The 27,078-nt window shown below is 46.3% G+C and overlaps 1 protein-coding gene and 1 non-coding gene across 3 annotated transcripts in view; both read left to right on the top strand.

Moving 5' to 3' along the window:
• The window catches only part of Srgap3 (SLIT-ROBO Rho GTPase activating protein 3), a 245,248-nt gene extending 219,082 nt beyond the window's left edge, over positions 1 to 26,166 (top strand). For both annotated transcript variants that reach the window (XM_027931911.2, XM_027931910.2), the window contains exons 15-22: positions 3,311 to 3,445; positions 6,157 to 6,262; positions 6,458 to 6,685; positions 10,340 to 10,419; positions 17,384 to 17,564; positions 18,866 to 19,015; positions 20,962 to 21,289; positions 25,753 to 26,166. In XM_027931911.2, coding sequence (XP_027787712.1) covers positions 3,311 to 3,445; positions 6,157 to 6,262; positions 6,458 to 6,685; positions 10,340 to 10,419; positions 17,384 to 17,564; positions 18,866 to 19,015; positions 20,962 to 21,289; positions 25,753 to 26,166 — 1,622 coding nt within the window. The remainder of the gene's footprint in view (positions 1 to 3,310; positions 3,446 to 6,156; positions 6,263 to 6,457; positions 6,686 to 10,339; positions 10,420 to 17,383; positions 17,565 to 18,865; positions 19,016 to 20,961; positions 21,290 to 25,752) is intronic.
• On the top strand, positions 24,885 to 24,991 carry LOC114089991 (U6 spliceosomal RNA). Its single transcript, XR_003582288.2, has one exon. It is a non-coding gene; the product is annotated as a U6 spliceosomal RNA (small nuclear RNA).
• Positions 26,167 to 27,078: the final 912 nt, after the last annotated feature.

Here is a 27,078-nt window from a genome sequence, read left to right as displayed (position 1 = left end):
CAGTGTTCATGCCCTATTATTAGTTATTAGACTGTACTGTTTGCAGTTAAGCCTGCATATGTTTAGTATATAAGCATTTTTTTTTCTTTGGAAAAATATTCCATCCTCTGTTGGTTGAATCCATGAATGTGGATCATGCAAATATGGAGGGCCAACTGTACATGTGTTTGCTTATTTATGTTTCCAGAAATAAAGTAGAACAAACTAGAAACTAACAAAAATGGTTAAGTATGAAGTATAGATGGAGAAGGATAAAAGAAGATCATGTCTCAGAGCAATTTTCAATCTGGTTTTAACTCTTGGACTCTGTTACTCCTTGGTGTTTTCAAAAGTGTAATTTTTTTTTTTTTTTTTTTTTTTTGGTACTGGGGATTGAACTCAGGGGCACTTGCCCACTGAGCAGCATCTCCAGCCCTATTTTGTATTTTATTTAGAGACAGGGTCTCACTGAGTTGCTTAGTGCCTCATTTTTGCTGAAACCTGCTTTGAACTTACAATCCTCCTGTCTCAGCCTCCCAACCACTGGGATTACAGGCATGCGTCACCATGCCTAGCTTTAAAACTGTAAATTTTTAAAAAAGGATTTCTAAAAAAAAATTAGCCCCTATAATTGAATACAAATAGAAATAATTTAACTGTATCAAATTGGTAATCACAGAAAGTAACTTTCAAACATGATCTGTGAACATACATTTTTAGCATACACTTTAACATACATTTTAACTCTATTGAGTTACCTACCATATGTTCACCATTTTTTAAAGTCTACATTTCAATGATTTCTAGTATATTTACTGATTGTGCAGTCACCATTGTAATCCAGAGTTCTTTCACCATCTTAAACAGGAACCTCGTACTCACATATGGTCACTCCTATATCCCACACCCTGCCCCAGGCCTTGGCAACCACTAAGCTATTTTTTGTCTTCTGACTATACATCTTCAGTGGGATACATTCCAAGAACAACAACCAAAAAAAAAAAAAAGGGGGGGGGGAGAAAAAAACTAAAACTAAATAAAAATAAAAGCAGAGTCCTAGAAATAAATCTTAAATTGTACACAGTAGGTTTATCGTTAATAGTAATATTGCTATTAAAACTCTGATAGTATTTTATGCATATTGTAGGATAAAACAGAAAAATATGTTATCAATATTATTCAGAACCAAGATTTTCACTACAAAATTAGATATACAGATGCTTCACAATTTACAATGGGAGTATATCCTGATAAACACATCATAAATTGAAAATACCATAGGATTGGAAAAGCATTGAATGAATCTAACCTACTAAACACCATGGCTCAGCCCAGCCTAATTTAAATGTGCTCAGAACACTGACGTTAGCCTAGAATTGGGCAAAGTCATCTCACACAAAAGCCTATTTTATAAAATGTTAAATATCCAATGTCATTTATCAAAGACTAAAGGTGAAACCACATTGGTCTGGATATCTTACACCATCAAAAAGTAAAAAAATTGTCCCTTGGGCTGGGGATGTGGCATGCGCGGGGCGCTGGGTTCAATCCTCAACACCACATAAAAATAAAAAAATAAAGGTATTGTGTCCACCTAAAAAAAAAAAACTAAAAAATAAATATTAAAAAAATTGTCCCCTCAACCAATTGTAAGCTGGCAACTGTCTATATGAATACAAAATAAATGAAGTAAAGAAAACCTTGTGTCTTAAATATAGTTATGATACATCAGTATGAACTCATGAAAAAAAATGTGCATTTAAGTTTTATTCACTGGAAAGGCCAGGAAGCTCTTTATGTTACCATTCTCTACAAATAACAGAAGGCTCCTTGGAAAAACCTTTAATTCCAGATATGGGTCAAGGAAAGTAAAAGGGCTTTTTTTTTTTTGTCCAGAAAGCAAAGAACTGCTCAGTGAGGATCACATTAAAAGGACATAACAAAGGATTCCCCAGCCAAATGTAGGACAATTTAAGCAATCCCAAAGAACAATAATGGTAATAAATTATAACACATTGAATTTAAATAACATAAAATGTCTCTAAAGATGCTGACAAATAAGGGGAAAAGGAAACACAGGGAAAGCTCTTTCCAAAAGAATCCCAGCTAATAGCTACAGGAGAAATGACGATATGAAAAATCACCACTTTGCAATCCCCAGTGTAACAGTTTGGGTACAAATCATCATTGGATGCCCAAACCACTGATGCAATGTGTTGGGCACAGTGAAGAGCAGGCAGTCTCAGGGTGTCAGGATACTTAGAGTATCGTTTCATAAATCACTTATTTATTATAAAGGGGAAAATAGCTTCACAATGTAGAAATCTGGAGGCCACCACCATAACCCAGCCATCACAGAGCCTCACCAGGAGCAGGACAGCCTGACGTATGCGTCACCTGATGGGATGTAGGGAAGTGTCCACCATGTCGCTCCTGCAATGCTTGTTTTGTTCTGTTTTTTACACATGCGGTATTCTTGCTGAAGATACTTAACCTGAACCTGATCATGAGGAAGCAATCAGACAAATCCAGAGTATGACTCTATTCTGCAAGACAGCTGGCCTGCACTTTTTAAAAAATATTTTTTAGTTGTAAATAGACACAATATCTTTATTTATTTATTTTTATGTGGTGCTGAGGATCGAACCCAGGCAAGACCTCTGCCACTGAGCTCCAACCCCAGCCCCTGGCCTGCACTCTTCATAAAAGAGTCAGCACTTAAAAAGACCAACTAACAAACTAAAATATTAAGTCTGTTTTCCATTTCAAGGGCCAAGGGAGCATAGCCAGCAAAGGAATTGGGTGAACATTGATTAGATCTTAGGTTTTTGAAAAATATCTGTAAAAGATGCAATGGGACAATTGGGGAAGTTTGAAGGTGGGCCAGGTGTGAGATGTTATTTTGGAATGATGGTTTATTTTCTTAGGAGTAATAACATTATTGTTGTTATGTGCAAATATCCTGGTTCTCGGGAGAAATGTGTTGAAGTACTTGGCAGTGACCTGTCATGATGTCTATGGAGTACTCTCCAACAGTTGAGCAGCAATAAATATAAACAGGAAAAGACAGAAAGCAAATATAGCAGGAGGAGAATAAGTGAAGGGCAATGGGTGTTCCTTATTTTATTTTTCCAACTTTTCTATAGATTTCAATATTTTCAAATGGGAAGTTGCAGGGAAAACTTTGAACTTGAGGGTGGTGTCATATATTGGGGAGGTGTGTCCCTTCTGCCTTCCTTCTGGTTCAGGCTGGTCCAGATCACCTCTTTTGCCATCTACATGTTCTGTGCCTCCTTACCAACCTGAAATATTGTCTCCTTTTTCCACCCAGGTGAAGACCCCCTTGTGGATGATCAAAATGAGCGAGATATCAATTCAGTCGCTGGTGTTTTAAAACTGTATTTCCGAGGACTGGAAAATCCACTCTTTCCTAAGGAAAGGTTTCAAGATTTGATATCTACTATTAGTAAGTATTTCCCAGGTTGAACGATCACTTCCTGGACAAATCTTAATTGCTGTTACACTTTGGGCTCATCACTATGGTAGGCATAGAAGAGGAATATTGTGAAAGAAGAAGTGTGACCATGGTCCTTAGAGAACCTGGCAGGTGGAGACAACAGAGTGTTTGCAACGAGAAGGAGTACAGAAGGAACTCAGAGGAGAAGCCTAAGGGGGCTTGGATTCACAGGTCAGACCTCAGAGAGCAGCGTTAGCAAGTCTTCCCGAAGGAGTGGACACAGGGAACCCTGGGAAGATTTGGGGACACAACCATTGGAATCAGCAGGAAGGTGTCCAGCCTGTGTGTGATGTGATAGACTGGAAAAGGAAGACGGAACAAAAAGGGGGAAGACCTTGAATGCTTGCAAGGGTTCCAGGGCTTTTTGCCTTGGGTAATGGGGAGCCAGGGAAGGTTGGTGGTCAGGTCAGCAACATGATGAACAAGGAAAATGGTGAAACTAAGGTGACTGGGGGTCCCTCTTACGATGTTAATTGTGAGCATCTTTCTCTATGAGCCCCATGCCATGTACTCATCCAGTGTTTCCAGAACCCCCCCATTCCAGTTCCTGAGCAGACAAGAACATTGACTTCCAGCTCGTGCCATGACATTGCCTGACCTGAATCACTCCACGAGAGTCCCTTTCAGTTCCTTCCTAAATCCTGTGACCACATCAAGGAAAAAACCTCACATTGACTTCCAGCTTCTATTCTAAACAGGGAGAGCCAGGTTTCTGTATCAGAAAGTTTGTAGACAACAATGTCTACTTATAATTTAGTAACATTGCTTTGCTTTAATGTACAATAGTCCCCCCTTCTGTGGTTTTTGAGTTACCTATAGTCAACTGCAGTCAGAATATATTAAATGGAAAATTCCAGAAATAGTTCATAACTTAAAAATAATTTTTTGGAGTAATTTGTTATTATTCTATTTTTATTAAATTATCATTGATTTCTTCCTGTACCTAATTTAAATAAATGTGTTTAAGAAAAAACATTGTTGCTAGGCACAGTGGCACATGCCTATAATCCCAGCAACTCAGAAGGTTAAGGCAGGAGGGTCTCAAGTTCAAGGACAGCATCCGAAACTTAGTGAGACCCTGCCTCAAAATAAAAAAATAAAAAAGACCGGGGCTGTATCTCAGTGATAGAGCACCCTGGATTCAGTCCCCAGTACCAAATGCTTGTACTGGGGACTGTGTGTGTGTGTGTGCGTGCACACACACACACACACACACACACACATACAACCAATATTAATAAATAATAGTAGAGGTGGTACTCGGGCAGGGATGACTGAAGTTAAGGACAGAGGCATCTGAAGTGAGCAGCATTGGAACTGATTTGTGTATAGGAGATTCTGATTCAGAATTTGGGCAGCTTGGGCAAGGCTTCCTGGAGCAGGCTTGGAAGGTAAGCTATAGGGATCACCATTGCTCAACGGTGGCAACTTCTGTTTTGAAAGGTTGATGTGATGGATAAAACCACCTGGCACAGGATTACTCATGGGGCCACTGTTGGAATTTATGGCAGAGAAATTTCTTGTGCGACTCACAATTCAGGACACTTGGAACCCAGGCCCTTAGATACCAAGTGCCAGCGCTACTGTTCAGTCGCTGTGGCAGCCCCACAGGAGGCCCTGTAGATATGTAAGCACCCCTCATTTGAGAAGCATAGTTCTCCGTCATTTCCAGGCACTTTGGGAAGAGCTGGCAGCTGGAGATGATAGCTGTGGCTCTGGTGTGAGGGCCTTGGATGCAGAGGAGAAATGAGAAAAGCTGTGGGTTGGAAGGAATTCCCTGATGGAATAAGAAGGCTGGACAGGGGCTGCATGAGAAAAATGTTACCTGAAAAAGAAACTGACATCATGCTGCACATCAGCCACATAAACTTAGGAGCTCTGAAAGCTCACTTTTCTTAGCACCAGCTTTCCATGTCCACAAGGCACTTGTGTCCTCTTACCAAGTCCAACTGGCTGCTCCAGCCCCTGGCCTGACTAATAAAAGTACCAGTGCCGGTCTCTCCAGGTGGCACTGGAGAGATGAGATTACAAGCATCTTCCAAGTTCCTGGCCAATAGGTAGCTTGAGAAATGGTTATTTTCCCCACCCTTTTTAACCTGAGCAGCTACTATGTGCCAGTCCTGTGCTGCAGTTGGTGAATGTGAGGAGTTTAATAAACACGATCCCTGTATGTGTTCATCAGGAGTTGCAGGTGACAGTAACTCAAACTGACCTAAGCCATAAAAGAGAATGTATTCATTGATGTACCTGGAAAGTTCAGACCCAGGGGAACTCAGAACCTCAGCTGGTATCAGCAGAAAGCAGTCCCTCCTCTGTCTCTGTGTCAGCCACATTCTCAGGCTGGATCTTGCTTCCCAGCAGCCCCTACCTGCTCCAGATTTCCCTCTTCCCTGGACCAAGGACACCTTTCTGTAGGTTTCTCCAGCCCAAAGTCCTGAAGACCAACTCTGATTGGTTCTGGGTGGGACACACCACCCACCTCTCCCTGAGACCTGGGGATGGGACACACTGATGGGCCAGGCTGGGCTTATATGTGGATCCACCAACTGTGAGCAGAGCCGCTGCCCCGACCCACTGACCCACTGGGGCTGATGACAGAGGGGAGACATGAAAATGTGTTCAGGGTGAAGAGCACCCTGAAAAGCCCCTTTATGTTACAGAACTGGAGAACCCAGCAGAGAGGGTGCACCAGATCCAACAGATCCTCATTACCCTCCCCCGCGTGGTCATCGTGGTCATGAGATACCTCTTCGCTTTCCTCAACCAGTGAGTGCCTGACCAAGGGGCCCTTCTTTGGCTGGCCTCCATTGGGAGGGGGCGGCCTGAGGCGTTTGCAGGTACTTTTGTTTTTAAAGCAGAACATGGAGCCTCCTGGGTTTAAGTAGAGCCTACCCCCAAAGAAAGAAGCCCAGAGGGAGGATTTGCCTATCCCAGATGACTCCTGCCACCTCCTCTCTCCAGCCTCTCCCAGTACAGTGACGAGAACATGATGGACCCCTACAACCTGGCCATCTGCTTCGGGCCCACCCTCATGCACATCCCTGATGGGCAGGACCCTGTGTCCTGCCAGGCCCATGTCAACGAAGTCATCAAAACCATCATCGTCCATCATGAAGCCATCTTCCCTAGTCCCCGGGAGCTAGAGGGACCTGTGTATGAAAAATGCATGGCTGGAGGGGAAGAATATTGGTAAGAAGCTATTCCTTCTAACAGTAATATTGTCATCCTTGTTGTTGAACAGTAAGAAACCCTTCCGTTTTCTTACTGTGTTGAGCTTATACTTCCATATACATTTTCTCATTTGAGCTTTGAACCCCTCTTATATGAGACTAGGTTCACCAGTCAAGATTCTAATGGTTACAAGGGACAGAACTGAAACCAGCATAAGCCAAACGTGAATTTATGGGATTGCTTAACTAAGAAGTCTGGGAATGTATCTTCAGGAGTGGCTGGATCTGGGGACTGAACTCTGGTCATGAGGACTTTGTCCTGCAATCTCCATCCCTTGGCTCTAGTTTCTTCTGTATTGATTTTATTCTCAGACCATCTCTCCCTTGATGGTACCAAGAAGGCAGCCAGAAACTCCAGCTTTAAATCCATTCTCTGAGCACCCTCAATAGAAAAAGAACTTCTTTCCTTGTGTTCCCACATAAGCTCAAGAATTGTTTCTGTGCTGACATTTGGTCTGGTGATGTGTGATTATGGTTACATTGGCAAGGAGAGGTGTTGCTGTCTCTGGCAGGTGAGGCAAGGCCCCTCTCAGGAAGGAGGGACATGAGTAAGCCCTGCCTGACCACATGCACCCTTCATGCTCCCCCCCACCAGATGTCTCTTGAAGGTCATGAGCTTGATTCTTAGAGTGTTCCACTCCAGATCAGCATCCTCTAGTCAGACCACCTTTGTGTTCCTGGGATGACACCCAGTCTTAGGAAAAATATTTTAGGCCATTTTCAGAATCAGGGATGGCTGTGTTTCAGGCTAAGACCTTAAAATGTCAAGACAGGAAAACAGTTTAAAAATGCAATTAAAGGGAGACAATAGATAATGATAATGTCCAGTGTATTTCAGAAAGCTAGAGAAGAGGAATGTTTTCACTATAAAAAATGATAAAGGGTCTGAGGATGTAGCTAGTGGTAGAGCATGTGTTTAACATAGGTGCAGCCCCGGGTTCCATTCCTGGAACCACACACACACTCACACACATACACACTCACACATACACACATACACACTCTCTCACACTCACACAATCATGCTTACACACCCACACTCACACACTCACACACACACTCACACTCACACAATCATGCTCACACACCCACACTCACACACTAACACACACTCACATTTGCACACACACTCACACACACATATACACTCACACACACAGGTACATATTTAAGGGGCTGGATTTACCCTGGTTTAAACATTACACAAAGCATACATGTATGGAAACATCACACGGTACCCCATAAATATGTACAATTGTTATGTTTTCATGCATCAATTGAAGTCTGTAAATTTCAAAAGAGAGAGGCAATACTCCATGAAAAAAAACAAGTACGACAAAGCATGAAACCCAGCACACCCAGTGAGAGCAACCAGCCAAAGAGTGACCATTATTTCTTTACTCTGGATCCAGAACAATACACAGCTGTGTATATTTAGGTCTTACCTGCACTGCTTCCAGCCAGCTGCCTTTGGGGGAGTTTGTTTTTGATTGTCACAATGTCCCTGGACTTGTGGATTGCCTTAGTTCTCTGGACATATTTGGAGAACTTCTTCAAAGGGGGCCGTATCCCAGTGCCTTTGTCCCCCACCACCACATCTCCTTGCATAGAAGTGCTCATCAGCAGTGATGTGTGATCACAGCTTTCTGACCTCCTTTGAGGCACCAGGGGGCAAGTCTGCTCTGTACCAGAAGCAGCAAATGGCTACAAAGAATGCTCTCTGCACACAGAGAAGCCTTTCACACACAGTGTTGGCCAGCATCAATCCTCTCCTTGGTGCGATATGTTGGTAGGATGCGCAGTTGTCCTGGGAAGGATCCACAGATCTTAGATGTTATCAGAGAACACATATAGTGGGCACACTTTTCTCAAACCTGTTTGCTTCCCATGCAACTGGAACCTAATTAGTTTCACCATAATTTTGGAGGAGTTTTCAAGGCCAACGAGAGAGATTTGGCTGAAGGTTTCAGCACAGTAGACATCATTCATTCATTCATTCCACAGATAGTCCCAGGCCAGGTCCTGGTCTGGGAGGCAGGAAGAGAGCCTGAACAAGGTTTACCCTGATGTAGGGAGCTCAGATGGAAGAGGAGGAAGCAGGCAGTCCCAGAAGGAGGCCCCTGGCTCCAGTCGAAGGCAGTTCTAAAAGGCTTCCTGGAGGTGGTGAAGACTGAGCTGAGACAGCAGAGTAAACTGAGCCAGCCCAGTGAGGAGTGGGCAAAGAAAGATCTAGGCCTACAGCATTCAATAAAATGAGAAGAATGTGTCAAGGGAATGGTGAGGGACAGTTCCACAGGGCAGGTAGAGCCAGGTTATAGAAACTCTTGAAGCCACTGTACGGAGTCTGGACCTTACTAGATGACAATAGAGAATTTTTCATAATAAAGCCCACACCCTTTAAATGACATTGCAAATGTCACCTCCTCTAAGAACTCTCCCCTGACTATGTTAGTCCCCACTGTTTTTCTTGTCTCTGCTCATTTCTTTTCCACATGACATATTTCAACTTGTAACTGTCTTATTGATTGGCCTGTTTACTTGGACTTTTTTCTTGTCCCTCTCCATAGAAGGTAAGCAATGAGGTCAGGGACCCTATCCATCTTCCCTCTCTTTACATCCTTCCCATATGGCGTAGTGTCATCTATTAGAACTCAGTGGCTCAGTAAAAACACTGGGTGTGTGAATGATCCCTGGCCTCAAAGAACTTAGAGTCTAGCAAAGGGTAGCACCTGTGACTCATACCAGTACCTGAATGACTGGATTGGACCAACCTCAGTCTCTCGGCCACCAGGCTCATCATGGTGACCAGCCTAAATCGATCTGGGCTTTTGTCCACAGAATCATGAGGCAGCCCTTGTTGGCTTCGCTCCACCTCACAGATGTGTCACCTGTAAGAAGGGAATCAGACTGGATGAAAGGACACATGGTACTTCTGAGGTCTTTTCTGTTCTGATTTGTGGTACTTCTGATGATAAATTCTGGGGTAACTGCCCTCTGGACCTTACAGAACACATAGGCATTGTCAATCCATTTTCTGCTGCTGGAACAGAATGCCTGAGGCTGGGTAATTCCTAGTAACAGAAATTTATATGGCACACAGTTCTAGAAACTAGGAAGTCCAAGAGCATGGCGTCAACATCTGTCAAGGGCCTTCCTTCTATGTCATCCCATGGTGGAAGGCAGAAGGCAAAAGGCACAAGAATGAGCAAGCGCACAAGAGATGTTCAGGTCAGACTCAATTGTCAAACAGTTCTTGTGAGTTCTAATCCATTCCTGTGATAATAACATCAGTTCATTCATGAGAACAGAATTCATGACCCAATCACCTCGTCAGGCACCCCTTCAACACTTTTGCACTGGGGATGAAGTTTCTAACACGTAAACTTTGGGGTCACAGCCAAACCACTGACAGCCTTCGCCAAGAAGGTAACTCAGCTGGGATAGAGCTGACAGAGGGACTCAGGGAAGCTTCCAGCAAGGAGCTGGGAGTGGTTTTCTAGTTAAGAAGATCCATGGGTGATCAGTGGGAAAAGACAGGATGATGTAGGCCTGGGCCTGCTCTGGGTGAGGGCCCACACTCCCCAACAAGTCCCCTTCCTGTGTTTCCTTGCAGTGACAGTCCACACAGTGAGCCAGGGACCATCGATGAAGTTGACCATGACAATGGCACGGAGCCTCACACTAGTGATGAAGGTGAGTGAGGGGAGGTCTGGGGCCAGGAAACTCACCTGGAAAGCTTTCCTGCTGCCTCATGCCACCCCACAGGGCTGGCCCACATAACCCTCCAGCTCCAGGTCAGCACTGCCATCCCTCAGAACAGATGGGCACTCAGGGAAACCTCAGAAAAAAACCTCCATTGCGCAGGGCAGCTTCCGGCACAGGCCAGACAGAGCAGATCCTGGGAGCACGCGCTGTGTTGGCCACACCCCACTCCTGGCTCACGTGATCCCTCTGTGTCCTGCCTGGCCCAGGTGCAGATCCTAAATGGCAAGAGTGTCCCAAGTAGGAAGCAACCACTGTCCCACTGTCCCTCTGTTCCTCTGTCCCTCTCCCCTGCATACCTGTTCTGCACCAGGCCTATGGTAGGACCTGAGACGAGGAGGTGAAGGAGACGGGTCTGTCTCCAGACCTCGACAGATTGGACACAGCTCCACGTGATGATGCAGAGTGGTAATGCCAGGCTGCGGGTGCATCCCAGAGCAGCAGGCACCCAGACATGACGCCAGGGTGATGACCCTGGGAAGTGTGTGGACAGGGAGAAAGGCCAGCTGGGCTTTGAGGGACTCACTAGATTCTTCCACCCCTACTAGACTAGGAAACTGGACTGTGTGGACAAGCAATCTGGGTAACATGGACCAAGAGCCAACTTACCTGGGCAGAGTGGGCACAGTGCCAGGGCCCTGGATACTTGCAGGGCCCACTAATATGCTTTCATTTCTTTTAAAAGCAGAAGGAAAATGAATATGATGTCCAGTCTGGATTATGCTTGTCTTTATGCCAATGTAGTTGTAAAATACAATGATTATTTTTTTAATAGTGGAAGGGACTCCTGCAGGCCTAAGTGCCTAGGGCCCATGGCAGTCATAATATGTGGCCAAGCATAACCTTTTTTCTCCTTGTCATAGTTTTATGTTTTTTAAAAATCACAACTTATCAGTTCTTTTACTTGGCCTTTGTATTTTCCTTGGGAGACAATCCTAGGCCCTGTTGGCCAGCACATTTGTCAGGGGAATTTATTTACTCATGTGAAGTTTCTAGGAGTTGGTAATAAAGGCAACACAGGGTTTTCACATTGTAGTAGAACTATTTGGTTGCTAATGACAGAACCCCCAACTCAGATAGACTTACACATAAAAGGGAATCAGGTCATACACCTGAAAACTCCAGGATACGTATGACTTCAGGCACAGTTGGATCCAGGAGCACAGACACTTTTGTTAGGACTTTGTGTCCATCTTCCTGTTCAGCTTCCCTCTGTGCTGGCTTCGTTCTCAGGTGGAATCTTGCTGGGAGGTGGTCTCACAGTTCCAGGCTTTCACTGTTCTATTTCCCAAAGTCCCAACGGGAAAAGCTTCATTTTCATCATGTTTCTAAGAAATGTCCGGGGACAGAGTCTCCATTGGACTGCCTTGGGCCACACCCAAGCATCATCAAATCCCTGTGATCAGGGAGGGAGCTAATGGTTAGGCCTGGGTCACAGGTGCAGAAGACCAAATCTAGATGTAACATTCATCTTAGCCAAATCCTAGGGGTCTAAAGGCATCCTGGACTGAGGCGAGTGTCCTGCAAAGACTTCACTGGAGATGTGAAGGCCACCACCTTCTGCTTTTTCAGAGTGATCTGCTTTCCTTTTCCCTTCTGTTCCTCCCTCCCTCCCTCCCTTCCTCTTTCTGCCACCTCCAGTTCCCCCCCAGCCCCGCCCTTCTCACTCCATCTGCTGCTCTTTTTATTTCTGGATCTCTCTCTCTCTCTCTCTCTCTCTCTCTCTCTCTCTCTCTCTCTCTCCCCCCCCCCCATCTCTCCTTCCCAATTCTTCCTCTCTGGCTTTTGCCTCCCTCTCTCCCTCAACTTTTTTTCTCTCCCTCTCTCCTTTCCCACCCTTCTCTCCCTCTCCCTGCCTTCTCCCTCTGTGTGCCAGTGTGTAGCTCCCTCTTGCTCTGGATCTTTCTGTTTCTCTTCTTCCCCTGGGGAAAGCCCCTCTTATGTTAAGAGGTGGACTGATTTTTCAGAACCAAGACCTGCCAGGGCTGCAGCCTATGGAGACATCTGGCTGGCAAGAGGGCAGGTCAGGTGGCCTCTGAGGACCTCTGCAGCTCTGCGCGTTGACTTGTGTACCCACTTTCCTGGGGCCAAGGACCTGCCGGTGCCTGCTGGCTATTCCCACAGCTCCAGGACTGCGAAGAATGTACACACAGAAGAGAAATGTCCAGAGAACGGGAGCCTGGCAACCTCTGAATGTTCCTTCTGAGCCTCTGGGCATAGTGCGTTTGGTTTCTCAGGTCCTTTCAGAGGCCTGCCTATGGACAAAGGGCCGAGGTGACCAAAGTTCATGTTCCTCCTCAGCAGCTGGAATCGCCCATCCATCCTGCTTCTGTAAAGGCTTCCCAGGTCCATTCCGAGAGGCTCTTTCAGTGTCACTTTCATTATTATATTCCTTTTATCTTCATGCCTCACACCAAGAACCACCCCCAAGAAAATTCTTCCCACCTCTTCTCATGACAAGACATGCACCTGCTCCTTGAATGGGTGAGGCCAGCAGTGTCCCCTTCCCCTGTAGGGCCTTGTTCCCATCGCTCTTCATAGGGCTGCTGGATTCTAAGAATGCCAGAAGTAGGGAGAACCACCCTAGAAAGGAGGCAAGGTCAGGTGCTCACACCCTGAGGACCCTGGAAGCCCCCGTGTGTGTGCATGGGGCTGCTGGAGGGCATTCTTTGGAGGGAAATCTATTGCATTTTCTAAATGTTACATTCATGCTGACCCTGGCCATAGTTATGGAAATAGTAAACCACAGGGACGGTCGAGAGGGCGCTGGACTCAGAGAAGAGACCTGAAATTGAAACACAGGAGTCCTCCTGTGTGGCCTTGTTATCTGAGGCAAGTCACATAACCTCTGGCCTCACTTTCTTTATTTGTAAAATGGGTGTGACAGCCATGAGGGAATCAAGTCCTGGGTTAAAATAAAGGGTTGTACATGTAGGAGCTTCACCCAGTGCCTGTGAGAAGGCAGGGGGTAGAAACATGAATGCTTCTCTAGTGAGTTATAAATCCTTTCTAATTCTGACAGGGAAACTGAGTCCCAGAGAATTTTGTTGTTCTAACTAGTCATGGCAACCTAAATTTATTTTATCTAAGAGGCTTCATTTGGGGACTCATTAATACCCTCTTTTCTCTTGAAAATGCTCTGTGTGAATGTAACCTTGTAGGCTTTGAGGGTTAGCCCTAGCATCATTTTTTGTTTTAAAGCCTATTTTGTATCAGCTTTCCTATGATTGCAGTTTATAGTTCTTTATTAAACAATTGGTGTCTTTGAAACCAAAGTGCATCTTTTGTAGATGACCCAAGGTTAGACGATATTTTTTTTAACTCTGATAATCTGTTGTTTTTTTTTTAATACTGGGGAATCTCTTCACTTTAATTAGATTGTTTTAACCCATTCACCTTTAATACTATATTGGTATGGTTAGATTTGTGTCTCCCATTTCACTTTTTGTTATTTGTGTGTTTCTTGTCTTTTTCGTTCCTCTGTTCCTTCTTTTTTGCTTTATTTTGCACTAGGTATTTTAATTTCTTTAATGATTTATTTCACTTTATTTTTGAGGTTTTTTTAAAATGGTTGCTCTAAGGTTTACCATATACATCTTTACTTACTAAAATGAAATTCTGAATTTATATTAGCTTAAATACTAGTGCTATGTGAAAATTTTATTCCTGTTTAGTTTTATTCTCTTTTTATGGTGTTATTGTTATACATCTATTTGTGTTAAAAAAACACAATGCTTTATTATAATTATTACTTTGCTATCTGTGGTCCTATATAGCCTTGTTCCTACCCCCTTGTGCTATTATTGGCAAGTTTATACATTTTTGTGTTATAGGCCAAAAATCATATATACACATTATTTTATACATTTGCTTCTTTTTTCAAATATATTTTTTGAACTGTAGATGAACACAATACCTTTATTTAATTGATTTATTCATTTTTATGTGGTGCTGAGGATCAAACTCAGTGCCTAGTGTGTGCTAGGCAGGTACTCTACCACTGAGCCACAACCCCAGCCCATATCCTTGCTTCTTAAATCAATTCAGAAAAGGAGAAAATATGCATTTATATTGTTTTTTATAATCACATTTACTGGCACTCTTTTGTGTGTGTGAACGTAAGTTATCATAGGGGTTACTGCCTTCAGCAGTAAAAAAAAAAAAAATCTTAGTCTTTTTAAAAGGCGGCTTTGCCAGTGACACGTTTTCTCAGTTATTTTAAACTTGGAAAGTCCTTTTATCTCATTTTTGAATGGTGTCTTTGTTGGATGTAGGATTCTTGGTTGACAGAACTTTTCCTTGAGCATGGCCTTCCACTGTCTTCTGGCACCCATTGTTTCTGTCAAGAAATCAGCAGACAAATGAGGGCGATGTCCCAGATGTCTGGTGAGAATTAAGCATGATGATGTAGGTAGAGCAGTTTGCACATACTAAAAGCTGAATTTGTTCACACAAACAACAAATATGTACCAAGTGCCTACTAGTCCCAGGGACTCTTCTAGAGGTGGGACGATAGCAAGAAATAAAATGAAATCTCTGTCCTAATGTTGTTCACAGTGTAAAAAGACTGACAGTAAACAAGTCTAAAAATCACATGAGCACACACACACTCAGACACACATATAACTTCAAGTTGTAATAAACACTATGGAGAAAACCCCCAGAAAGTGATTAGGCAATTGGGGCTTCTGTGATTGGGTCTGGTCAGGAAAGGCTTGTTAAGGCAATGGCACTTGAGTACAAACCTGAATGAAATTAGGAAAGGGCACACAATGGTTATTAAATATTTGTTGGATGTGGATGAATACAAAGGCAGGTCCCACACGTGGCCAGGGGTGGGAGAAAAGCATTCTAGGGAGAGACAATAACAAGTCCAAGGCCATGGGGCAGGAAAAAGCTTGGCATGTCTTAAAAGCATCAAGTAGACTCTATGAATATTTAGGGGGAAGTATTTAGGAGAACTGTCCTGATGTCTGCGGCTTACTTTAAAAATAAAGTAATGGGGACTGGGAGTGTGGCTCAGTGACAAAGTGCTTGACTATCATGTGCAAGGCCCTGGGTTCCATGCCCAGCACTGCAAAAAATAAAAAGGTAGATGAACGGATAGAGAGTGGGATGGATAAATATATGATAAAACTAGTATAGTATAATATTAATAAAATTTAGTTGATGGATATATACACCTTCACTGTAAAATTATTTCAGTTTTATTTTGTGTTTGAAAAATGTCATATAAATGTTGGAGGAGAAATACCAAGAAGGTGCAAGCAGATTGCATGAGAGGTGGAAGTGGTAGAAGATGAGATCTCAAGGTTCCTGGGCACAGAGGGCCTCAGGAGCCCTGGGGAGACACTGGAGTTTTGTTCCAAGACAGAGGGGGTTTTGGGCAAGGGAGTTTCATGATCTGATTTATGATTTTGAAAGATCCTTCCAGTGTCTCTGGGGAGAAATAACTCTAACGAAACAAGAGGGAAAGTGAGGAGGGCACGCAGGGGGAAGTAGTGATCTAAACCAAGGTAGCAGCAGAGAAATGTGGTCAGAGTTGGTGGCCCGTTTGAAAGAATCGCTGCTGGTTAGGTCATTGGGGCCCCAGAGCAGCCCCAAGGCTCTGGCCTCAGCAGGCAGGTTCTTGAGAGGGGGAAGATGAGGGGATTAAGTACGGCTGACAGTGGGGGAAGTGGGGTGGGCATGAGAAACCCAAATAACAGATTTGCTAATAAACTGTAGCTGCTATTACTGTTTGTACTGCACACTTACATAACGACATCTGCGAACACATGTGTTCTCACTTAGCTTGTGGCTCAGTGTGGCTCCTCCTCTCCTATTTTGTTTCTTTCCTTTTACATTTTCCAACAACCCTTCCCAACTCCCCACCATCACTTCAGCGCTAGACTCCAGGGAAGGGAAAGGCAAGAACAAGGAACGCAGGTGGCCCCTCAGTGCTTCTCTGAGCCTCAGCAACCCACTGGTTGGGTCAGCACCTTTCTCTAGGAGGAGGGTCTGGGTCCCAGCAGGCCCCAGGGGTGAAGCCATCCAGGGGTGAAGCCATCTGAGCTCTGTCCCGTCTTACACAGTTCAGGCCTTCCTGTCTCTGGTAATCAGGCTGGCAGATAGGTTGTTAACAGGCAGGTTCCACATGTGGCTAGGGATGGGATTCAAAGACGCAGCAGAGATGTGGACAAAGTCTCCACACTGCCCTGACAAGGTGACTGTGTGTCAAGATCTGAGTTCATCCAACCCCGTCAGCTTTCTGTCATTTTCTTCCTCCCTTCCATTCCCTGTGTCAGAATAGCATTTAAAGACATTTCTGGCTGAACTGTTTGAGGCCCACTCCCTGCAGAAGGCCATCTGTCACTGAGGCTAGATGTGTCAAAGCCACTGCATCTCACAGGGCCACAAGCACAGTCTTCTTGAGACGATAGCTTTCAGAGGGGCATGGACATGTGCAGAGTAGAGTGTTGGGGGACTCGAACAAGGTCATGTCTTCCCTCTTCTCTGGTTTTCCATGCTGTCCGTGGCCCTTAGAAGTTTCACCCTCAGCTCAGCCTTTGGTGTTTTGGGACTGGCTTATTTCAGTTAGCATGATAGGAGAATATCATTTGCTGATAAATAGCCATTTATTGGCAAATGCCATAATCAAATATTGTTCTAATGAGGGTTTAAGAGATGGGAACAAGTCAGGCAGTGGAAAATGAGGGTCTGCTATGCCAACTGTCACTGGACACTTTGAGAAATAGGATGACTTGCCTGAGGTCACAGGGTGGGAGTGGATCTGAGCCTAGAACCCCCCGGGCGTCCTGTTGCCCTGTAGAAGCCAGGGCCATCTGAGTGAGGCTCCTGGGATGCCCCTCTGCTGATCTCATGAAGCTTTTTCTCTTTCTTGCTTTCCTTTCAGAAGTGGAGCAGATCGAGGCCATTGCCAAGTTTGACTATGTAGGGCGGTCGCCACGCGAGCTGTCCTTCAAGAAGGGAGCCTCGCTGCTCCTGTATCACCGCGCCTCAGAAGACTGGTGGGAGGGCCGTCACAATGGCGTGGATGGACTCATCCCTCACCAGTACATAGTTGTACAGGACATGTGAGTGGGAATTGGGACTTTCTGGGAATAGATTAGTGGTAATAGATTAGTGATGCCTGCAGTGGGCACTGGAAAGGAGTAGTAGGCCGTGTGCTGGCAGTTTGTTCTCCCTGGTATAATATGTTTGATGTTCTGTAAGAACAGGTAAACCTAACTTCCCTTTAAATGATAATCCACTTATTAAATGTGCAAATTGCTCATCCATCAGAGTACACAGAGACTATGTGTTATCTGCCTGCCACTCTGATCTATCTGACAGCCTCCAGGGTGCTTGTTAATTACAGTTCTTAGTGTCCAGTGGATCTTTCCATATTTCTGCACCTTCCTGGGCTTTCTCATAGCTGCTGGCGAGGTCACCATTAACTGCCCACCATCCTCCAATGCAGAGGTGATTCTCTCAGGGGATGGGCAGGAAAAAAAAATGTCCTGGTTTCTGATTAATAAGGAACCATTTTTTACAATTTCAGGGATTAAAATATTTAAAAAACCCACACCCTAAATACCTAGTCCCACCAGGAAGCTCACAAAGTTTACACATTCCATTTCTTTGAAAGCCATTGAAGACTCCTGTGCACACCTTCCCTAAAATCTCTGGCCAGGCTCAGGGGAACTGATTTATCATGGAAATAGACACCAAGCTGAACTTCACAGAAAGGGGACCAAAAGCCTATGTTTTGATAGGAAAGAGGAAGGTCTAAGCCAGAGAACAGGCCAGGGCCAAGCAAACTGTAAGAGGAATAGTGTAGTGGAGGGTTCTTGGCTGATGTCCCCAGGTTTCTTAGGGCAGGAACAAATCATTGGAAGAGAAAGGGCTACGGGGGTTGGGTGGGGGGCAGGGGGAGGCTGCAGGCCTTCACTATAGTCCTATACCTCAGGTGAGGGAGGTGAGGGATAGAAACACCTCTTCCTCCTTTACTTAGTGTGAAACCACTTCTCATGGCCACATGGAGGCTCAGCACTCAGAACTTTGAACTCAGTATTTAGATACCACCCCCCGCCCCATCCTTCCAATATGCCTCCTGCATTTAGTTTGTCTCAGCCTGTGCACAGCCTGGGAGAGAAGAACGAGCCAGAGAAGGGGAAAGGAGAAAGTGGGCATGGGTTGCAGGGATAGAAGAGGGTCTCCTGCCAGAGACACGAACTCCAGGAGCGTTGCAGTGGGCATGCATGGCGGGAAGGTGGCTCCTTCAGAGCCGTGGGCACAGTCAGCCATAGGCAGGAGCTCCTCGCAGGTACCAGGGAGCCATGTGCATCCTGGTTCTTGGGAGGGGCATCTCCAATTCACATCTCTCTCCCTCTAGGGATGATGCCTTCTCTGACAGCCTGAGCCAGAAGGCTGACAGCGAGGCCAGCAGCGGGCCACTGCTGGACGACAAGGCCTCCTCCAAGAACGACCTCCAGTCCCCCACGGAGCACATCTCGGATTATGGCTTTGGGGGGGTGATGGGCCGGTAGGAAACATGGGTTCATTTTCTTCCTGCTAGTGCCATGTGGGTTCATGTCTGAACTGGGAGGGGCGAGAGGGCAGGAAGGAGAGAAGGAGGCTTGTGCAGGCCCTGCTCCCCACAGAATATGACATTGGGCACAATTGGTGGGGGGAGGCTGGAGCTGATTGGAGGATGCCAGGGACAAAACAGCGTGGTGTTGGGTAGGGGGCTTGAGGAGCAGGAGGAAAGACAAATGCTGGGAACTCAGCACTTTTCATTGGAAATAATGACGGTAAATTAGCACAATTGGCAAGTATTTTTACTCCCCCTGTCCTGCACCTCCTCCCAGCTTTCTGGTGAAAACCAGAGTTGTTATAAAGTACTTTAAAAAACGTAAAGCTCCCATATTCCCCCAAATTGCACTATATAAACAGAAAATTCCCACCTACTCATGTGGTGGGGGAAGTTGACACTCGGCTCCACCCACTTCTTTGGTGGGAGCAGATTTCCCAATTTCTTCCCTCCCCTGTGTGGGCTGGGCTGTGTCACATGACCTTTATATCAGCAGGGAGCAGCATGCACCATTCTATGAACCAGTATGGTCCAGAATATGTGGTGGTTAAAAAATAAGAAAAAGAAGAAAAGAAAAAGAAAAGCTGGCAGTTTCTCACTGCCTTTTTATCCCCCCACATAGGAGTCTCTGAATGTTACTCTGTTTTTCTAGAAAGGTCATGTGATCAGCCCACATGTGTGGGTATTTGCTCACAGAGCCAAAGAAATCAGCGGCATGTTCTATTCAGTTCAGCAGAAAGGTCGGGACACTGTGATAGGTGATAAAATCGAGGGACTCGAGGAAGCAGGAGGCTGGGGTAGAGAATGAAAAGGTTGTGTGTCACAGAGCCCACCAGGGCCACTCTTCTCCTGCCTCTCTCTTCCTTTCCCCCTTCCCTCTCTCATCTCCTTTTTTTTTTCTTTCTTAATACCTCTTTCTCTCTACACCTCTGCTTTGGTCCTGTTGGGGCACCCACAGGCCTGCTTAGCTTGGCTGGGTGGTAGGGTCTGAAGCGCTACTGACCACACGGAACTTGGTTCCTAGTCACATTCCATTCCCAAGGTACCACCTCTACCTGACCCCTTTTCTCTTCCAGCCTTCCCTCCCCTCACCAGGGCCGCTGGGTCCTTGGTGACTTCCACAGGGTGCAGCAAAACCTTTTATCTTCAAGGTACTCTCAAACCCACTTAAGAGCAGGCAGGGAGTAGTGCCCCCACTCAACAGAACAGAATGGACCTGAAAGAGAAGCCAGGAAACTCGTGGCAGACACAGAGGGCAAGGAGCAGCCCTCCGGATCCACACTCCCACCCCTGTTCACACCCACAGACCTCCCTGAGGTGGGAGGAGTACCCACATGCCCCACAGGCTCATTGAAGATGCAGTGTTTACTCTTAAATGGCCAATTTCCCAAGATCTGGAAAAGCCTTATAGATACCTTTGTCTGGGGAGATGGGGAGTGGGGGACAATAGTGAGTAGATGTTCAGTTCCCAGGGGGGCCCTCCTGTGCTTGCAGGGTGCTGGTGGCTTTTCGGTATAGTCAAGCCTCAATGCTTCAAACCAATTAGAAAGAAGCCTACAGGAAACATGAAAATGTATCATGAGCCCGACTGAGCTTACCCAAGCATTTCCAGGTTGAAATCCTCCTGGCCCCGACTTAATAGTAGATGAGATTCGTTTTGTAATGAGCACCACTGCTGTCTGCAGCTGGAAGCACCGTCCCACACCTCCCCCTGTGGCTGTGTGGGCCCAGTTGGTCCTCTGATGTGGAATTGCACAGTCTGACCAAGTGAGGCTTCACTATACCTGTTCCCTAGACTAGTGTGTAGTGCGTGGCTGTAGTGGGGGTTGGATGGCCCATTCTGAGACTGGCCAGGGTTGACTTCTGCCCCATGCCCCTGCCCCCTGGCTCCTTTGCAGAGTGCGGTTACGATCTGATGGAGCGGCCATCCCCAGGCGCAGAAGCGGGGGCGACACGCACAGCCCACCCCGGGGCCTGGGCCCCAGCATAGACACGCCACCCCGGGCCGCCGCCTGCCCCAGCAGCCCCCACAAAATCCCTCTTACCCGGGGGAGGATCGAGAGCCCTGAGAAGAGGAGAATGGCGACGTTTGGGAGTGCTGGCAGCATCAACTACCCCGACAAGAAGGCGCTCTCAGAAGGGCACTCCGTGAGGTCCACCTGCGGCTCCACCAGACACAGCAGCCTGGGGGACCACAAGTCCCTTGAGGCTGAGGCCCTGGCAGAAGTAAGGGCCCGGGGAAGGCAGCTAGGCCAACAGAAACCTCCAGAGAGGGGGCGGGGTAGGAACCTGCCTTGTGGAAGTGCCCCCTGGCCTTTGCCAGACTTAAGGTTAAGCCAGAGAATAAGAGAGTGAGCTGGCTTCCCTTCTCTTGCTGGGCCTTCCCTTGGGGGCACAAGTTGGTTGGATACAGCTGCTGGCTGGGGATTCTGTAAAGGCTGAAAACTCCCCAATGTCCAAAGATGGGATTGGCTGGATTATGGGTATGGGGCAATGGCAGGTCTCTCTGCAAGATGATATGGCTGAGTTCATTCATCCATCCCGTCATCCTTCCATCCATCCATCTGTCATTCATTCCTTTATTCATTTATTGACAAATATCAATTGAGCATCTATTATGCTATGCTAGGCATTGAAAGTACAGTGAAGAGCTGAAATAGACTTTGGCCCTGCTCACATGGAGATTGTGATTTAGAGAGGGGGAAGAGAGAGCTTGCAACCAGGAGATGCACACAGCCTTGAAATGCCAGTGAGCTTGTTGACCTGTACCCTGAGTGGAGTTCAGGGAAGATTCCAAGGTAATACCCAACACAAACAAGACACCCAGCCACTGGAACTCCTGTCCACAGCCCCAGGGTCTGGCTTGGGCCATGCCCAAATGCCCACTCCCATGGCATCCCTGGGACTGGTGCCTTGGCATGAGTCAAGCAGAAGAGCCAAGAAATTTGTTGCTTCTCCATCCTCCAAGGCTGGCCATCCTCTTGGGAAACATCCCCAGCCCCCCACCATCATCTGGACACTATACAGGTTGGAAGCTCTCTCAGTCACAGTAGGGGTAGACAACTACCTGGCCCAGAGCCCTTTACATAAAGAGTCCAATGCAGTCTAGGGCCCAGTTTCTAAAAGTGGGTCCCACCACAGACAGCTTCCATGGGATGTCAGTGGGATGGGGCAGTACTCTGTGGTGCAGTTGGAGGATGTGGGTCTGATAAAGTCATAAGGCTTAGAGAAGCCAAGATTTCTCAGCAACATAAAATAATGTCCAGGTGATGTGAATATCCCACAAAGGGAACAGGGCACACCCCACCTCCCAGACTTCTTTTACCTTCATTTATTTATTTGTTCATTTATTTTCAGTACTGGGGATAGAAGCCAGGGATGCTCTGATACTAAGCTACATCTTCAGCCCTTTTTATTTTGAGGCAGGGTGTTGCTAAGTTGCTCAGGATGGCCTTGAGCTTGTGATCTCCTGCCTCAGCCTCCCAGTGGTCAGCCCTTGATTCACATAGCATTTTGCAAGCCCAACCCAAGGAGTGCACTTGGGGAAATGCGGCCCATGTTCTCTGTGGGCAATGATATCTACACACTCTAATAGCTGAATTCAAGAGCTCTTTTCACTGACTGAAGTAAAATAGGAGCTCACAATAAACAATTTGTAAACAGCTAAGATGACACAGGATAGGCACCAGCCTGTTCAGCATCAGCTCTGATGAGTCCTTGACTTTGCAGCCTATGAAGGGGAGGGATGGCATGCAAAACCCTGAGTATTAGATGGGCGTACCCCAAATTTTCTAGTCTCAAAATGTTCTTTAGGATTTAGATTTGAAACCCAATTAGGAACTGTGTGACATTGTCATCAAAAGTGAGACGGTCTCATTTGGGAGGAGGTGAAAAGCGGCTGCCTTCCCTGCTCTGCCCATCCCAGGTTCCTCTGTGCAGCTCCTCTCTGGAGACTCGCTCATCATCTGTCGGACTAATGCAAGGCTCCAGCCTAAACCGCTTGGCTCATCTTTCTCTGAGCTTTCTGTCTTTCTGGCTCACTGTGCCAGGGTACAGTGGTGGTGGCAGCAAGAGGGATGGAGGTGGAGGGATGAGAATTACATTTTATTTGTTGAAGTTTTGCCTTTTAGAGCCACCAGAGGGAGCAGTGAGGGCAACTGAGAACTTAATTCCAGCAGAGCTGGGGACACTGGAGCAATTCTTGAAAGTGTCCCTGAAGGGTAGGGAGGTAGCAAACAGGGGGAGAATAGCCATCTCTCCCTTCCAACAGAGAATCTCCTGCAACTGATTATATATATATATATATATATATATATATATATATATATATATATATATATAAAATATGTATTTAGGATTTAGATTTATATGATCATATATATATATATTTATATGATCATATATATATATATATATATATATATATATATATATATATATATATATATATTTAATTGTAGATGGACACAATACCTTTATTTTATTTATTTATTTTTATGTGGTGCTGGGGATCGAACTCAGTGCCTCACACATGCTACGCAAGTGCTCCACCACTGAGCCCCAGCCCCATCCCTGTAACTGTTCCTTTTTAAATTTGCTGGGGTTCTGGGGCAAGGGATAAAATATCGTGGGAAACATAAAAGTTGATGCCTGTTATTTGGCCTGGGCAGGCAGGGGCTGCCTGTAGAGCAGGGAGAGGAGAGAATACAGAAGCCTGGGGTCAGCTACATCTCCAGGCTCCAGCCCCAACTGCCTCACTAGTCTCCTATGTGTTTTTCAGGATGGGCCTCAGGATTTGCAGAGGAGCAAGCAGGACTTAATAATCATCCCTCCTCACTGAGGTTGTGCACAGCACCTGCCAGCGGTGCTTTTAAGCAGTGTCCCCTCATGGTGTCCTCAATGGCCAAGCCATAATGCTCTGGCCGGGTTCTGGCTCTGCAGCTCCTTTGGTACCTGTGGGCCATGGAGGCATCCCGGCAAATGATCATGTGACCCAGAGACAGTGGGGCCAAAAGGAGTTGGAAAACCATTGTCTGGTAGTTTACAGAGCTTCATGACATCCATCATCTCATTTCATCTTCCCAGTGAATGTGTGGGCTTTTAACAAATGAACAAAATCCAGTGCAGGGTGACCGAGACTTGCCCAAGGTCACAGAGTCAGCAAGTGGCTGCAGTCTTTTCATTCAAATCTGCAGGGCCTTGTGCCCTGGCCAGAGGCTCCTGGGTTCATGTTGTCCTCCAGCTCCAGCCCTGCCTCTGGCTTGAGGAGGCCAACACCTGGGATGACTGGCGCCAGGCTGGCCTGAGCTGGCGACCAACTCTGTGTCATTCAAAGTGCTCCCATCCTGAAAAGCTCTCAAATATTACAATGTTTCCGAGAATTACATATCAAGTAATTTTTCTTTTTAACAATTTTATTGTGTTATTTTATTATTTATTTATTTTTAAATTTTTTTTTAATATTAGTTTTCGGCGGACACAACATCTTTGTTGGTATGTGGTGCTGAGGATCTAACCCGGGCCGCACGCATGCCAGGCGAGCGCGCTATCGCTTGAGCCACATCCCCAGCCCTCAAGTAATTTTTCTATAGGCAAGGATGATCTTTTTTTTCCCCCTTGGTACTGGGGATTGAACTCAGGGGCACTTGACCACTGAGCCACATCCCAAGCCCATTTTTGTATTTTATTTAGAGACAGGGTCTCACTGAGTTGCTAAGTACCTCACTGTTGCTGAGGCTGATTTTGAACTCGCAATCCTCCTGTCTCAGCCTCCCAGGCTGCTGGGTCAAGGATGATTTTTGAATTAAAAAAAATAACACATGTGCTCACTTCGGCAGTACATATACTAAAATTGGAACTATACAGAGAAGATTGGCATGGCTCCTGCGCAAGTATGACACGCAAATTCGTGAAACGTTCCATATTTAAAAAAAAAAAAGTTAAATAATGGTACAAATTTATGGAGTACAAATTTATGAAGTTTTGATACATCCATACCTGGAATAGTGATGAAGGATTTTTTTTTTAATGAAAAATGATGATTGGGGCAGGGCCTCTGGAGTCAGACTATCTGGGTTCAGATCTGGGCTTTGCCACTAATAGCTGTGTGATCTTGGGCAAGTTACTTAACCAGTCCGAGCTTCAGTTTCCTCATGTGTGAAACAGTGGTTGCTACCTTGTAAGAATGGGGATTAAATGACTTATGAGTACAAAGGATTTGGGTTGGTGCTTACTGTCAAGTGTTAATGCTATTGTGGTTGCACTACTACTTTTGAGTGTTTATGTGTGTTAGGTGTTATGTCATGCTCTTTGCAGAGATCATATCACTTAATACACTCATCAACTCTGGGTTTAGTATTAATTATAATTATCTCTAAATTGCAGAAGAGGATTCTGAGGCTCAGAAAGGTAAGGTCACTTGCCCAGGGTCATACAGCAAGGAAGTGTCAGAGGCAGAATTCGAGCATCTGGCTGACTCTGGTAGTCTGACCTGCCTTTACTAATATACTTCCCATACATGGGACACCCACATTGATCCTCCCATTTGATTTTAAGATGCCCTGGGGACTTATTCTCCACCCAGGCTATGAGGCTCCTGTGGGAACCTCAAGAAGGACCACGAGCTGGTTAGCAGCCCAGGACCCGACGCCTGCAGTCTCTGTGCTGACTGGAGCTCTCTCTGTCCCCAGGACATCGAGAAGACCATGAGCACGGCTCTCCACGAGTTGCGGGAACTCGAGAGGCAGAACACGGTCAAGCAAGCGCCAGATGTGGTGCTGGACACGTTGGAGCCCATGAAGAACCCTCCAGGCCCCATCAGCTCAGAGCCCGCCAGCCCCCTGCACACCATCGTCATCCGAGACCCGGATGCCGCCATGCGCCGCAGCAGCAGTTCCTCCACCGAGATGATGACCACCTTCAAGCCAGCTCTGTCCGCCCGCCTGGCTGGCGCCCAGCTGCGTCCGCCCCCGATGCGGCCTGTGCGGCCCGTGGTCCAGCATCGGTCCAGCAGCAGCAGCAGTTCCGGGGTGGGCAGCCCTGCCGTGACGCCCACGGAGAAGATGTTCCCCAACAGCTCCACAGACAAGTCGGGCACCATGTGACCTGCTGGGTGGGTGGCACCAGCGCGGCCCACTGTGGCCCGCCATGGCCTAGCCTGGCCTCGGTGGCTTCTACTTGCTTCCCAGTGATGCTGGCCTTGTGAGGCAGAGCTTGGAGGGTCAGCTGGGAGAGAGTATGTGTCTGTGGAGAGCAGAGGCCCAGGCGCTACTGCGCTCCGCTTGGCCATGCGAATCCCACAGACCTGTGTGCAGACAGACACCCCGGGGAGTGCTGCAGCAAGAGCCTGAGTTCAGTGTCTCCCCAAAGTGAGGCAAGATGCCAAGTGGCTTCTCCCGCATATCGTCACTGGAAAATGATCCTCGACATCCTCTCTACATACGTATATATGTGTGTGTGTATATATGTGTATATATATATACGCATAGACATGTATGTATGTGTAGGTGTCTGTGTATATATAAATATTTATGCATCTCTATACATACTAGATCTGGACTTACATGTTAAATGTATATAGGATCTCCTTTTTCTTTTTATGAAACTTAGATTTACCTCAGACCCATGCCACCTGACATCTCCCGCTGAGTTATTTGGTGGGATTTGCAGGGACTTCTCTGGGAGAACTTAAGAGGCCCCACAGTAACTGCAAATGAAGCAATATACCACTCACCTGCAGAAAAACAGTCTCCCACTGTCTCCAGAAGTCGTGGCCTTCCAGAACAGTCTGCCCCTAAAGGCAGGGTGGGGCAGGCAGTACCCCAAGCAGGCGGGGAACCCTTCAGAGAAAACCCTCCGTCCACCCCAGAGACCCTGCCCTTCCATCCGGAGGCCCAAGGCCAACTGTACCCCCCAAAGGCACGGGAGGAAGTTGGCAAGAAGATCCCTGACCACAGCATCCTTGTGTTTGTATTGTAGAAACAGGGGACAGCAAGACCCTAAACCCCATCGTAGCA

This window comes from Marmota flaviventris, chromosome 20, assembly GCF_047511675.1.
Source record: "Marmota flaviventris isolate mMarFla1 chromosome 20, mMarFla1.hap1, whole genome shotgun sequence".
In the NCBI taxonomy this organism is placed as follows: Eukaryota; Metazoa; Chordata; class Mammalia; order Rodentia; family Sciuridae; genus Marmota; species Marmota flaviventris.
Note: the sequence above shows the minus strand (reverse complement) of the source record. Positions and strands in the feature narration are given on the sequence as shown.